The sequence below is a fragment of the Chiloscyllium punctatum genome, chromosome 1 (assembly GCF_047496795.1).
Source record: "Chiloscyllium punctatum isolate Juve2018m chromosome 1, sChiPun1.3, whole genome shotgun sequence".
Classification (NCBI taxonomy): Eukaryota; Metazoa; Chordata; class Chondrichthyes; order Orectolobiformes; family Hemiscylliidae; genus Chiloscyllium; species Chiloscyllium punctatum.
In genome coordinates, this window is record NC_092739.1 from 105,113,968 (window position 1) to 105,126,658 (window position 12,691).

The following is a 12,691-nucleotide window of genomic DNA, read 5'->3' on the forward strand; positions in this document are numbered from 1 at the left end:
CCCCTGACACTCAACATTGCTGAATGCACTGTGACTGGCTTCCTTTGCTGTAGCATGATGTATCAATATTCATCAATATGCTGTGTCTTCTCCCTCTGCCAGACCAGTTTACGCTCCATCCAACAGCACCAGCAAAGTATATCTGCAAGGATGTTGGTCCCAATATGGTTCAGGTGCAGACTGTCCCATTTGTACACAAATGTGAAAACAGATAAACTGCAGGGGATGGACACATTAGAAATGTGGAGCTTATTCAAGGAAAAGCTCCTGACTGTCCTGGATAAGTATATACCTATCTGGCAGGGAGGAAGCTGTAGAGCACGGGAGCCGTAGTTTACGAAGGAAGTCGAATCTCTGGTCAAGAGGAAGAAGAAGGCTTCTGTTAGGATGGGACGTGAAGGCTCAATTTGGCGCACTTGAGGGTTACAAGGTAGCCAGGAAAGACCTAAAGAGAGAGCTCAGTAGAGCCAGGAGGAGACATGAGAAGTTGTTGGCGGATAGGACCAGGGTATGGCTTTCTATAGGTATTTAAGGAATAAAAGAATGACGAGAGTAAGATTAGGACCAATCAAGGATAGTAGTGGAAAGTTGTGTGTGGAGTCAGAGAAGATAGGGGAAGCACTTTAAGTACATTTAAGTCGTCGTTGGACAACCATATGGACATACATGGAATAGTGTAGGTTAGATGGGCTTCAGATTGGTAATGACAGGTGGTGCAACATCGAGGGCCGAAGGGCCTGTACAGCACTGTTATGTTCTATGTGCCACATTCCCCAAAAACGGTCCCAGTGATCCAGGAATCTAAAGCCCTCCCCCCTCTTGCATTAACTCTTGGGCCATGCACTCATCTGTACTATTTTCCTATTTTGAATTTGAATAATTTATTGTCACCAGCATTTTTATGTTGAAAAATACAGCAAAATACAGTGAAAAGCTTCAAGTGTCATCACAATCCAGCTCCATTTGGAATAGGTTAAGAATAAAAAGAACAAAAAGATATACCTGAAAGACAGTCCATCTTCCTTCCACCACCTCCACCATGAGACCTGAGTTGACTCAGCGGCGATACGACACTTGCACCACCATCCCTCCTCCACCACCTCACTGCCGTCTACACCGTTGTAGGAGTTGCCACTCTTTAAGTACCATCTCTTCCTCCTTCACTGACAACAAGTTTCATGTTGAACTCACACTCACCATGCAACCAGCTGCTGCCGCAACATCACCGATAACTAGGAGTCCCTGTTCTGCTGTCGCGCAGTCACTGCCTCACCAATGCCAGATATCTCACTCTTGCCTGATTGCAAGCAGGAGTCCCTGACTTTGCTGCCAGGCCAGGCCACCATCTCGCCAAGAGTCCCACTCTGGCTACCTCCAAGATCGCACCTTGCCAGTGCTGCTACCCTGAAGAATCCCCTGCTGTCACCACCCACCTCTGATCACTGGAGGAGCTTTGTTATCGCTGCTGTCGCTCCAAACACCAGGAGGATGTCCTTGCTGCCACAAACTCCAATCACCACGAGATATTTGAAAATTCACTAGCACATGGCACTGGGTGTAATCTAGTGATTACGACCTTTGAGTCCTGCATTACTGCCTACTTCCCTGAATTCTTGATGCAAGACCTCATTTCTCACTTTGTCCATGCCGTTGGTACCAACATGTACCATTAGCTCTAACTCATCACCCTTCCTTTTCAGGATGCCTTGCTGTAGTTCAGTGCTATCCCTGACTCTGGCACCAGATATGTAACACACTATCATAGAATCATGTCTTCAGCCACAGAAATGTATGTCTGCTCCCTGACTAAAGAATCCCCTATCACTATTGTTCTTCCTTTCTTATTCCTCACACCCTGTACTGCTGCTTGTGGTGCCAGAAACGTGACTCTGAAAGCAATCGTCCTCCAGTTGTGGTGAGAGTTCAAACTTTTCACTGTATTTTACAGTATTGCTCATTGTAGAGTACATAATAAATCATCATTCATTCATTGTCCATGAGGGTACCTTGCCTCTTCAGAAGGTTACCCATTGTCCTAAAGCTACTGGTTTTATTTAGTTAGACTTCAGATTTAAGTTTGGACTTTCTCTTAAATCATACAAGTTGTGTTTCAAATATCTCACTGGCAAAAATCAAACATAATGCAGCTGCAATTTAATACATTCAGTTTCCTCAGTGAGCCAGGAATGTATACATTAGAAACGGTCCCCGTTCCCCTCTCTGTGCGAATGGATGTCATGTTCTGGTGTGGTACTTTTGGATTCCTGCCAAGTTTACTGGATTATTTTTGATCACCTAGGTAGGTTAGAGATAAGTTATATATATTACAATCACAGAATGCTTTTCGGATAAGATAAGACAACTTGACCCATGATGTCTAGAATAGCCCTCTGCAAGAGCAACTCAGTTAGTCCCACGATCTATCTTCACCCCTTTCTTTCAACAGGCATTTTTGCTAAGACAAAAATAAAATCTCCCATCAGTATGAAAACAGACAGTACAGTACTAAAGTAATGAAGTTGTGGTGAACCAGTATAAAACAGTAGGCTGCAACTGATGTACTCTACTGTGACAAATTCAAGCACAACATTTTAGGAAGGATATAGAAAACAATTGACAGGTTGGCTCTATGAATGAGGGAGTGACATGGATAGATTGAAGATGAATTGAGCCACTCTTCTTGAAGGAGGGCATGTTGAAGAATGATGGGTAGCTCAGTTGCTCTTGCAGAGGGCTGGCATGGACATGATGGGCCAAACCATTTCCTTCTGTACTATGATTTATTGAATGAAATTTAGTTCCGAAACATTCAGGTGATCAGAACTACTCTGGTCCTAGATTCATTTGTTAAAAATGATGTTCACCTAACCGGAAACAGTTGCAGCTCTTGCATACAGGAACTCAAAATAATTAGCACCCATTATAGAACCTATTCGGGAGGTATACCATTCTGTGAAAAAAGAACTACCTCCTCACATCTTGCTGAGGCATAGCCCTTCACAACTTGGAATTCAGTTTACAAAACTGGTCCTTCCTAACTATTTAATTGGAACAGCCTGGGAAATTAAATCTACTCCTTCCATTATCTTGTGATTCTTAATCAGGTTGCCCCCAAGTACGCACCTCTTTAAATTAGTAGTGGGATGATAGGTTGATTGTTAGTCTCCTGAATTCTATTATTCAACAATTCTAATTCGTGAAATATTATTGGAGACAATGAGAGACTTGAAGGTGCAAGAAAATCAACCATCACTGTACTTTTCTTGATAAATGTATTGTATTATGCATTTTTAAAATTCATTCATGGGATGTTGCGGTGGTGGGCGGGTGGGGGGGGGGTCTCTGACCAGACCATCATTTATTGCCCATTCCTAATTGCCTAGAGGGGTAGTTCAGAGTCAGCCACATTGCTGTGGGTCTGGAGTCACATGCAGGCCAGACCAAATAAGAATAGCAATTTTCTTCCCTAAAGTACGTGAGCAATCAGGTGGATTTTTCCAACAGTCAACACATCGATTCATGGTTATCATTTGACACTGTTGTGGGTAAAATCATGACAAGTTATCTTTAATTTGTTTACTTATTCAGAAAGGGAGGTTATGCTACAGCTATATAGGGTGCTGGTGAGGGCACAACTGGAGTACTGCATTCAGTTTTGGTCTCCTTACTTGAGAAAAGATGTACTGGCATTAGTGGAGGCTCACTAGGTTGATTCCAGAATTGAGGGAGTTGGCTTATGAGGAGAGACTGAGTACATGGAGATCGTATTCATTGGAATTTAGAAGAATGAGGGGGGAATTTTACAGAAAACATAAGAAACGGTGAAAGAAATAGATGAGATAGAAGTAGAGTGAAACTAGGACAATAAGCCCGAAACATCGATTCTCCTGCTCCTTGGATGCTGCCTGACCTGCTGTGCTTTTCCAGCACCACACTCTCCACTCCGATCTCCAGCATCTGCAGACTAACTTTCTCCAAGAGGGCACAGCCTCAGAATTAGAGGGAGCAGATTTAGGACTGAATTGAGAAGGAACTTCTTCACCCAGAGGATTGTGAATCTATGGAATTCCCTGCCAAGTGAAGTGATTGAGGCTTCCTTAGTAAATATTTTTAAAGCTAATATAGATAATTTTTGCAACAAAGAAGGAAATAGGGGTTATGGTGAGAGGGCGGGTAAATGGAACTGAGGCCATGAAAAGATCAGCAATGATCTTATTGAATGGCAGAGCGGGCTCGAAGGACCAGATGGCCTACTCCTATTCCTAGTTCTTATGTTAACTTCAGAACATTGTTTCTTCATGCAGACCTAATTGCCCATTTGTCACTCAGTAGCAAGTTATCAAACAGGTGTCAAAACAGTTTATTTTAACGTAATCTTGCAAGACATGACTAATTGCTTTCAGTCTTCATCCCTTTCATCTCAAGAAACAGTTTATTACAGAAAAAGTTATTGCTGATTCTTTCAATCTATTAAGCTATGAAAGTTGTGAAGTTTACATTGTCACAACTGTCAGTTCCAGATTTTTATTGAATTCAAGTTCCATCACCTGCCGTGGCAGGATTGAAACCCACTCCTCAGAACTTACTTGGGTCTCTGGTCCCTGCCTACGGAACTGACTGACCCCGCATGGATTCCGGACTACATTCAAACCAATTATTAGGGACACCCACACCAACCAATCCAACCGCCCCGTGGCTGAACATTTTAGCACCCCCTCCCACTCCGCCAATGACATGCAGGTCCTTGGCCTCCTCCATCGCCAGACCCTGGCCACATGACACCTGGAGGAAGAGCGCCTCATCTTCCGCCTAGGAACCTCCAACCACACAGAATGAATGTAGATTTCTCCAGCTTCCTCACTTCCCCTCCCCCAAACTTATCTCAGTCCCAACCCTCAGATTCAGCACTGCCCTCTTGACCTGCAATCTTCTTCCTGACATCTCCACCCCCACCCCCTCTCAGGCCTATCACCCTCAACCTCACCTCCTTCCACCTATCGTATTCCCAGCATCCCTCCCCCAAATTCCCTCTCCCCTATATTAGGGTGGCACGGTGGCACAGTGGTTAGCATTGCTGCCTCACAGCGCCAGAGACCTGGGTTCAATTCCCGCCTCAGGCGACTGACTGTGTGGAGTTTGCACATTCTCCCCGTGTCTGCGTGGGTTTCCTCCGGGTGCTCCGGTTTCCTCCCACAGTCCAAAGATGTGCAGGTCAGATGAATTGGTCATGCTAAATTGCCCGTAGTGTTAGGTAAGGGGTAGATGTAGGGGTATGGGTGGGTTGCGCTTCGGCGGGGCGGTGTGGACTTGTTGGGCCGAAGGGCCTGTTTCCACACTGTAAGTAATCTAAAATAATCTAATCTAATCTACCTTTTATCTCAGCCCGCTTGGCACACCAGCCTCATTCCTGAAGAAGGGCTTATGCTTGAAACGTCGATTCTCCTGCTCCTCAGATGCTGCCTGGCCAGCTGTGTTTTTCCAGCACCACATTTTTCATCTCTGGATTAACAATCCAGCAAAATTACCACTGGACCATCTGGTACTCCTCCATACCCTTACCAAAGCTTCACTATCACCAAACTTATTTAAAGATCAAAATTGTCCACAGTATCTCAAGTAAGAATTAGCCAAGGTCTTACCCTTTGAATGCATCCCAGTATCCCTCTCTTTTCAGCTATTACTTTATAGCATTGCGCATGCAACTTTCGAGATGCCCAGGATAGAACACCCATATCTCCAGCTTCTTTAATGATCATTGAAGTGTGCATGAATGTTAACTATTCAACTTGTCCACATGCATAAAAGCACTTTGCCAAGGTATACGTCATGCGTCAATCATGAGACCAATCGCTCAACACATCTGATCCAATCATTTGCCATCTGTGCCAAGGGCAGCCAGGTAATTTGTCCTTGTCTTCTGCCAACTCTCCATGTAGACTTGTGACAGTGATATAATAACTCACATGGTTTATGCTTTCTTCATGAGGAACATTAATTTTTCCATCAAATTCCTCTCTATAGTAGTCTAAGGGCAACGGTGTAATCTCACTTTCTCAGGTCTACAGAAACTTATCTTTATTTCTTGTTGCTGCATCACCCAATCATCCAGTACTTATAATTTTGTGCAGCATCAAGGGACTGAGGGGTAGAATTCAAGCTCTCATGCTAATTGCAAAGATTTAAGAGTTCTGAGAGGGTCACTGAACCTTCTGGAGTTGACATGTGAAAATTGACCCCATTTCTCAAATTAGCCAAAAGTTTTTGTTTACTCACCCAGATTATACCAGACATCCATTTCACCACTTAGTGTCCGAACCTCAATGATTGTTTGCCCTAAGAAATCATCAGATTCTCGTTTTAGCCTCTGTTTGACACGGGATTTGATGTCATCATCCTCATCCCACACTCGTACTTTGATTCGATCAGAGGAATTATGGCACTCACTGTGGAGCAAATAGGATTCATATTTTCAAGCGATTTGCGGGAAGGCTAAAAGATAGCTCAAAAAAATTCAGTGAGTTTACTCTGTGATTGTTTAAGGTCTATGGTAAATAACCAGTCAGAGCTAAACAAACTGATGTTAACGAGGGCATTTTTTTGGACAAAACTTGGTCAAAGTAGTCACAGAACGATGGGATGAATGACTGCCCCCTGTATTTTCTAGACCTCCAATTAGTGCAATATTATTGGAGACACAGAGACCCGCAGGTGCAAGAAAATAAGCCATCACTATGTGAGTGGCAGTAACAATATAATTTGAAAAATAAATTTAAAAAGCAGAAAAACTAAAACACCTTTGAAGATTATGTAAGCTACAAGGCAGTCTAGCTAAAGAAAGCCAAGGTAATTTCTGCCCACATCTCAAAGTGCTCTCTTTTCCCTCTTCCCAAGGGCAATCAATACTTTTGGAACAGTTCAGAATTTGCCTTTGTAAATGCAGGTTCCACTTAAAGTGCATGATTTAAGATATGGTCATTTGTGACTGTTACTTTAAAATGGACTGAAATTTAGTGATCTGACCTCGACTCAAATTTGCAAACTCCCCACCACAATGGTGTTTGAATTACACGGTCTCAGATTTGGATATCTTTGCACTAGACTCATGTCATTAAACTGATTTATAACTTTGATCTTCAAATTAGAATGGCAGCTGTTAGTGAATGTAAAGATAAAACTGCAACCCAGTGAGAAAATTTTTCCCTGCATTTCTTTCCCAAAAAAAAAGAACAGCATTAAAATTAAACATATCAATGACTATCAACATGCTGCTATACAATGTGGCAATTATTACAAAATGAAATCGGCTGAATGAATTATGCAAATTGAATGCATTGTACCAGGCTATTTTTAAATACAAGATTATGAAAACATGAACAGTCTTCTTTGTGTCAGGTTGCAAGCATCAAACTAAATGGGAACTGAAAGATAGTATAGCTGTGACAAAATGGAGCACAGAAAGAGAAAGGTTAATGTGCTTGATACAACTTACAGAGTCAGATTTCAAAAACAGAAAATGTCGATGCTACATTTAGAACATCCACAGCTCTTTCTGTTTTTAAATGGAGATGCTACCACCAGTTTAGTAATGTGTTCATTTGATAACTTCCAAAGCCTCAGTGGCTTTTTAGATTAGATTTCCTACAGTGTGGAAACAGGCCCTTCGGCTCCACGCCGACCCTCCAAAGCGTAGCCCACCCACTCACTACCCTCTGACTAATGGACCTATCGCTATGGGCAATTTAGTATGGCCAATTCACCTGACCTACACATCTTTGGACTGTGGGAGGAAACTTGATATAGCACAAACACATTTATCCTAACTACAAGTTTACTTTTGAACATCTTTTTTCAACTTATTTTCTTACTATTAAATTCTTCAGTTAAAAAAATAAAGTTAGGCTGAGGATAAGAAGATACAAGACCAGCATTAAGAAATTGACGAAAGTACAAGATTTTGTGATAAATAAGGTTCAGGAAGTAAAATGTAAATAGATTAGGAAGCATGTATAGCTTCATAAGAAAGAATAAGATTAATTCCTAGTCAAACAAGTTTATATACAATCACGAGATAACATGAAAGCATTCAAGTAATTATAACTAAATTACAGAACTGTTATGGTGCAGAAAGAGGTTGCTTCTGCACCCTCTGAATGAGCATTATTACTTCATGCTCTTCTCCTGCCTTTTCCCTATAACCCTGAACATTATTTTGGTTTAATAATCATCCAATGCCCTGATGATTACCTTCATGGAATCTCCCTCCAGCATACTTTCAGGCACTGTATTCCAGACCCTAATGACTTTCTGTGTGAAAGGTTTCTTCCCCTGTCACAATGACTTGTTTTACAAATTAGTTTATATTGTACTCTTTAGGTCCAAGTGCTTTTATGAGGGAGAACAGTTTCTCCCTCTTCACTCTGTCTAGCACCCTCAGGATTCTGAAAACTTCGATCAAGTTTCCTCTTGGACTTCTGCACACTGATAAAAACAGCGCCAATCTCTCAATCCATCTCCATAACAGATGTTTCTTATCACTGGAACTAATCTCAACCTCCTTCTTACCAGTGTGCTCACACCTTCTTGAAGTGTTGTATTTAGAACTGTACACAATACTCCACATGAGGTCTAACATGTTCCTTGTACAAGTTCTTCTTTAGTCTATGCACCTATTATTAAAATCAAGAACACACCAGATGGCCTCCTTCTTTAGAGACCACAATTTCCCTTCCCACATGGTTAAAGATGCCCTCCAACCCATCTCGTCCACATCCCACACCTCCGCTCTCAGACCCCACCCCCCTAACCGTAACAAGGACAGAACGCCCCTGGTGCTCACCTTCCACCCTACCAACCTTCATATAAACCAAATCATCCGCCGACATTTCCGCCACCTCCAAAAAGACCCCACCACTAGGGATATATTTCCCTCCCCACCCCTTTCCGCCTTCCGCAAAGACCATTCCCTCCGTGACTAACTGGTCAGGTCCACATCCCCCTGCAACCTACCCTCCCATCCTGGCACCTTCCCCTGCCACCGCAGGAACTGTAAAACCTGCGCCCGCACCTCCTCCCTCACCTCTATCCAAGGCCCTAAAGGAGCCTTCCACATCCATCAAAGTTTTACTTGCACATCCACTAATATCATTTATTGTATCCGTTGCTCCCAATGTGGTCTCATCTACACTGGGGAGACTGGGCGCCTCCTAGCAGAGCGCTTTAGGGAACATCTCCGGGACACCCGCACCAATCAACCACACCGCCCCGTGGCCCAACACTTCAACTCTCCCTCCCACTCTGCCGAGGACATGGAGGTCCTGGGCCTCCTTCACCACCGCTCCCTCACCACCAGACGCCTGGAGGAAGAACGCCTCATCTTCCACCTTGAAACTCTTCAACCCCAGGGCATCAATGTGGACTTCAACAGTTTCCTCATTTCCCCTTCCCCCACCTCACCCTAGTTCCAAACTTCCAGCTCAGCACTGTCCCCATGACTTGTCTGGACTTGTCGTATCTGCCTATCTCCTTTTCCACCTATCCACTCCACCCTCCTCCCTGACCTATCACCTTCATCCCCTCCCCCACTCACCCATTGTACTATATGCTACTTTCTCCCCACCCCCACCCTCCTCGAGCTTATCTCTCCACGCTTCAGGCTCTCTGCCTTTATTCCTGATGAAGGGTTTTTGCCCGAAACGTCAATTTCGCTGCTCCTTGGGTGCTGCCTGAACTGCTGTGCTCTTCCAGAACCACTAATCCAGAACCTATTATTAAAGCTGAGGCAAACGTATGCTTTAATAGTTGCTTGTTTTACCTCTCATATATACACAAAAATATGTTTGCTCCTGGTACCTTTAGAGTACCATCCTTTATTTTGTACTGTATATCTTATTTTGTACTGTTCTTTCTACCAAAATGTATTGCCTCACACTTCTCTGCATTGAATTTCATTTCCCACCTTTCTGCCCACTCTGTCAATTTGTCAATATACTTTTGGAGGTTTACACTGACTTCCTCAATGTTTACAATGCTTCTGCAAACTTGGAAACTGCCTTTTACACACCAAGATCTAAATAATCAATGGTTATCAGGAAAAGCACGGATTCAAAAATTGACCCGAGGGGAAGTACACTACAAGTACACTGCTTTCCACCAGCCCAACACATGTCCATTAACAATTACTCTTTGTTTCTTATCACGCAGCTAATTTTGCATCAATGTTGCTTCAGTCATTTTAGACACATAACTTTGATAATTTTCCTTATGAGTCTACTGTATGGCATTGTACTGAATACCTTTTAGATGCCCATATACACCACATCAAAAACATTACCCTCATTAACTCTGTTATTTATTCTGAAAGTTTCAGCAAGTTAGTTAAACATGATTTTCCCTTTTGAAATCTACGCTGGCTCATATGACAACAGTGTAGAAGTGATGATATTAGTTTGTTTAGCCATAACTATGACAACAATCTAGAACTGATGACATTGAATTGATCAGCTATGTCCAATTTCTAAATCTAAAGGGGTGTATAATTGATGGCCATTTTGACAAAATCGAATGAAAATACAGAGCAACAGTGAATTAATTCAATGGCTGTACAGCCTACGCCTGTTCAATATGTTTTACATTCCGACTGATGAAGAGTTAAAATTATCTTTGTAACAATCTTTTTTGAAGTAGTGAAGTTCCTGAAGACAATCCTGACTAGAAATATGGGCATTGCCAAAACCTCCCATTAAAGCCCATAGAGCCAGATACTTATTGAACTGGTGCAGGCAGAGGAAACAAATGTAATAAATATTTTACTTGTTACTTACAAATCTGAAAGCCTATAGTACCAATAGACTTTTTTAAAAAATTCAAATCACAATGAACAAAACCAATCAACCTTCTGATTCATTTTAAAAATAAAAATCTGAAGCAGAAAACTTACAAATAAAATTTCTCTTCCCACACAGGATTTAGGTTTCCATAGATAGTCTTCGTTCTCTTCTTGGTTTTGCCAACCTGAACAGTGACATATGGATCACTGGAGCCAGTTTTATCCTTTGCTTGAAGTCCCTGAGCACATACCACTGCCAAGAGTTGGAAATCAGACATGAGCACAATTTGAATAGATTTTGAAGTCTTTTTTCCAACTAAGAAATAAAAACCTAGACTATAATAATCACCAATAAGTTCTCCATGATTACAGTGTCATCATAGTTTACATTGAGCAAAAATCAAACATCTGTCTGATAAACGATGAAAGTCTTTGCATTTTATGTCATGTTTAATCATTTAAATTTACTGTTTAACAGAATTAAGAAAAAAAATGTCAACTAGCTTAAGTAAATCTGTGTTTTATCAATGAAACTTGAGGCAAGATTTAATTCAGAAAATTTAGTTTGAAGAAGTATTTTCAATTCAAAACACTGTTTATTTTCAATAACTGAATTAGTTTTACCAGCTTTTTTACCATAATTTCATGCTCAAAACTCTAAGGAGAATCAAACGTGCATAAAAGCAAAAAGAATACATGCAGAAGTAATTACAAAATTTATTACGACTATATATTTAGAAACTAAATGGCTGAACAAATCAGGAATTTAGTTTATCCATTGCTTTAAAACATCCTCAAAACCATTCTAAATGCCTTCGATAAGGCTTTTGATAAGGTGTTACACAAAAAAATTAGCACGTAAAGCTGAAGCACATGGAATTAGTGGTTGTGTACTGAAACGAGTTGAGAACTGGGGCTGACAGGAAAAAGCAAGCATGAATAAATTAGTCTTTTTCTAAGTGGCAGGCAGCAACTACTGGGGTATCACAGGGATCCCAGCTTTTCACAAAATACTTTGAAGATTTAGATAAGGAAACTGCGTGTCATATTTCCAAATTTGCAGATCACACAAAGGTGGCTGGGAAGAAATACTATGAGAAGGATGTGGAGAAGCTTCATTGTGACTGAACAAATACATGGCAGCTGCAGTACACTGTGCATAAATGTGAGGCCTCCCACTTTGATAGCAAGAACAGGCAGGAATATTTTATTTGAATGGCAACAGATTGGAAAAGGGGGAGGTTCAATGAGACTCCAGTGTCTTTGGAAATAAAGTAAGCATGCAGGTAGAGAGGCAAATAGTATGTCGGCCTTCATAGCGAAGATCGTGGGACTGACATGGGGGAGAGAAACTGGATCGGTTCGGACTATATTCACTGGTATTTACAAGAATGAGGAGGAGCTCTCCTCTAAAATTGTAAAATTGTAACAGGTATTAGACAGGGCTCTTGATGAGCAGGAAGTCCAAAACCACTGGTCCCAGCCTAAGGAGAAGAGGTCAGCCTTTTAAGACAAAGATGAGGAGAAATTTGTTGATGCAGAGAGTGATGAGGCTGCAAAAGATTCGGCTACAGGAAACTGTTGATGCCAAAACACTGAAGACTTTAAAGATAGATGCACATACAGCTGTTAGAACTAAAGGGATCAAAGGATGTAGGGATTAGCTATGATTGTATAGAATGGCACAGCAAGCTTGAAGAGGCCAGTAGCCTACATCTGCTCCTATATTCTGTTTTTATGTTTAGAGCTATGGACCCTGTAACTGTGGGCTTGTGCCAAAATTAGTAGAGCTGTTTCACAGGATAGTCAAGCAACAGTCTGACAAAGGACAAAGTGAGGACTGCAGATGCTGGAGATCACAGTCAA

The 12,691-nt window shown here is 41.8% G+C and overlaps 1 protein-coding gene across 9 annotated transcripts in view; it reads right to left on the reverse strand.

The window, feature by feature from the left end:
- The window catches only part of LOC140478155 (protein unc-13 homolog B-like), a 566,607-nt gene that overhangs the window by 145,949 nt on the left and 407,967 nt on the right, over nucleotides 1-12,691 (reverse strand). For all 9 annotated transcript variants that reach the window (XM_072571666.1, XM_072571665.1, XM_072571670.1 and 6 more), the window contains 2 exons: nucleotides 10,937-11,078; nucleotides 6,274-6,443 (listed from right to left, as the gene is read on the reverse strand). In XM_072571666.1, coding sequence (XP_072427767.1) covers nucleotides 6,274-6,443; nucleotides 10,937-11,078 — 312 coding nt within the window. The remainder of the gene's footprint in view (nucleotides 1-6,273; nucleotides 6,444-10,936; nucleotides 11,079-12,691) is intronic.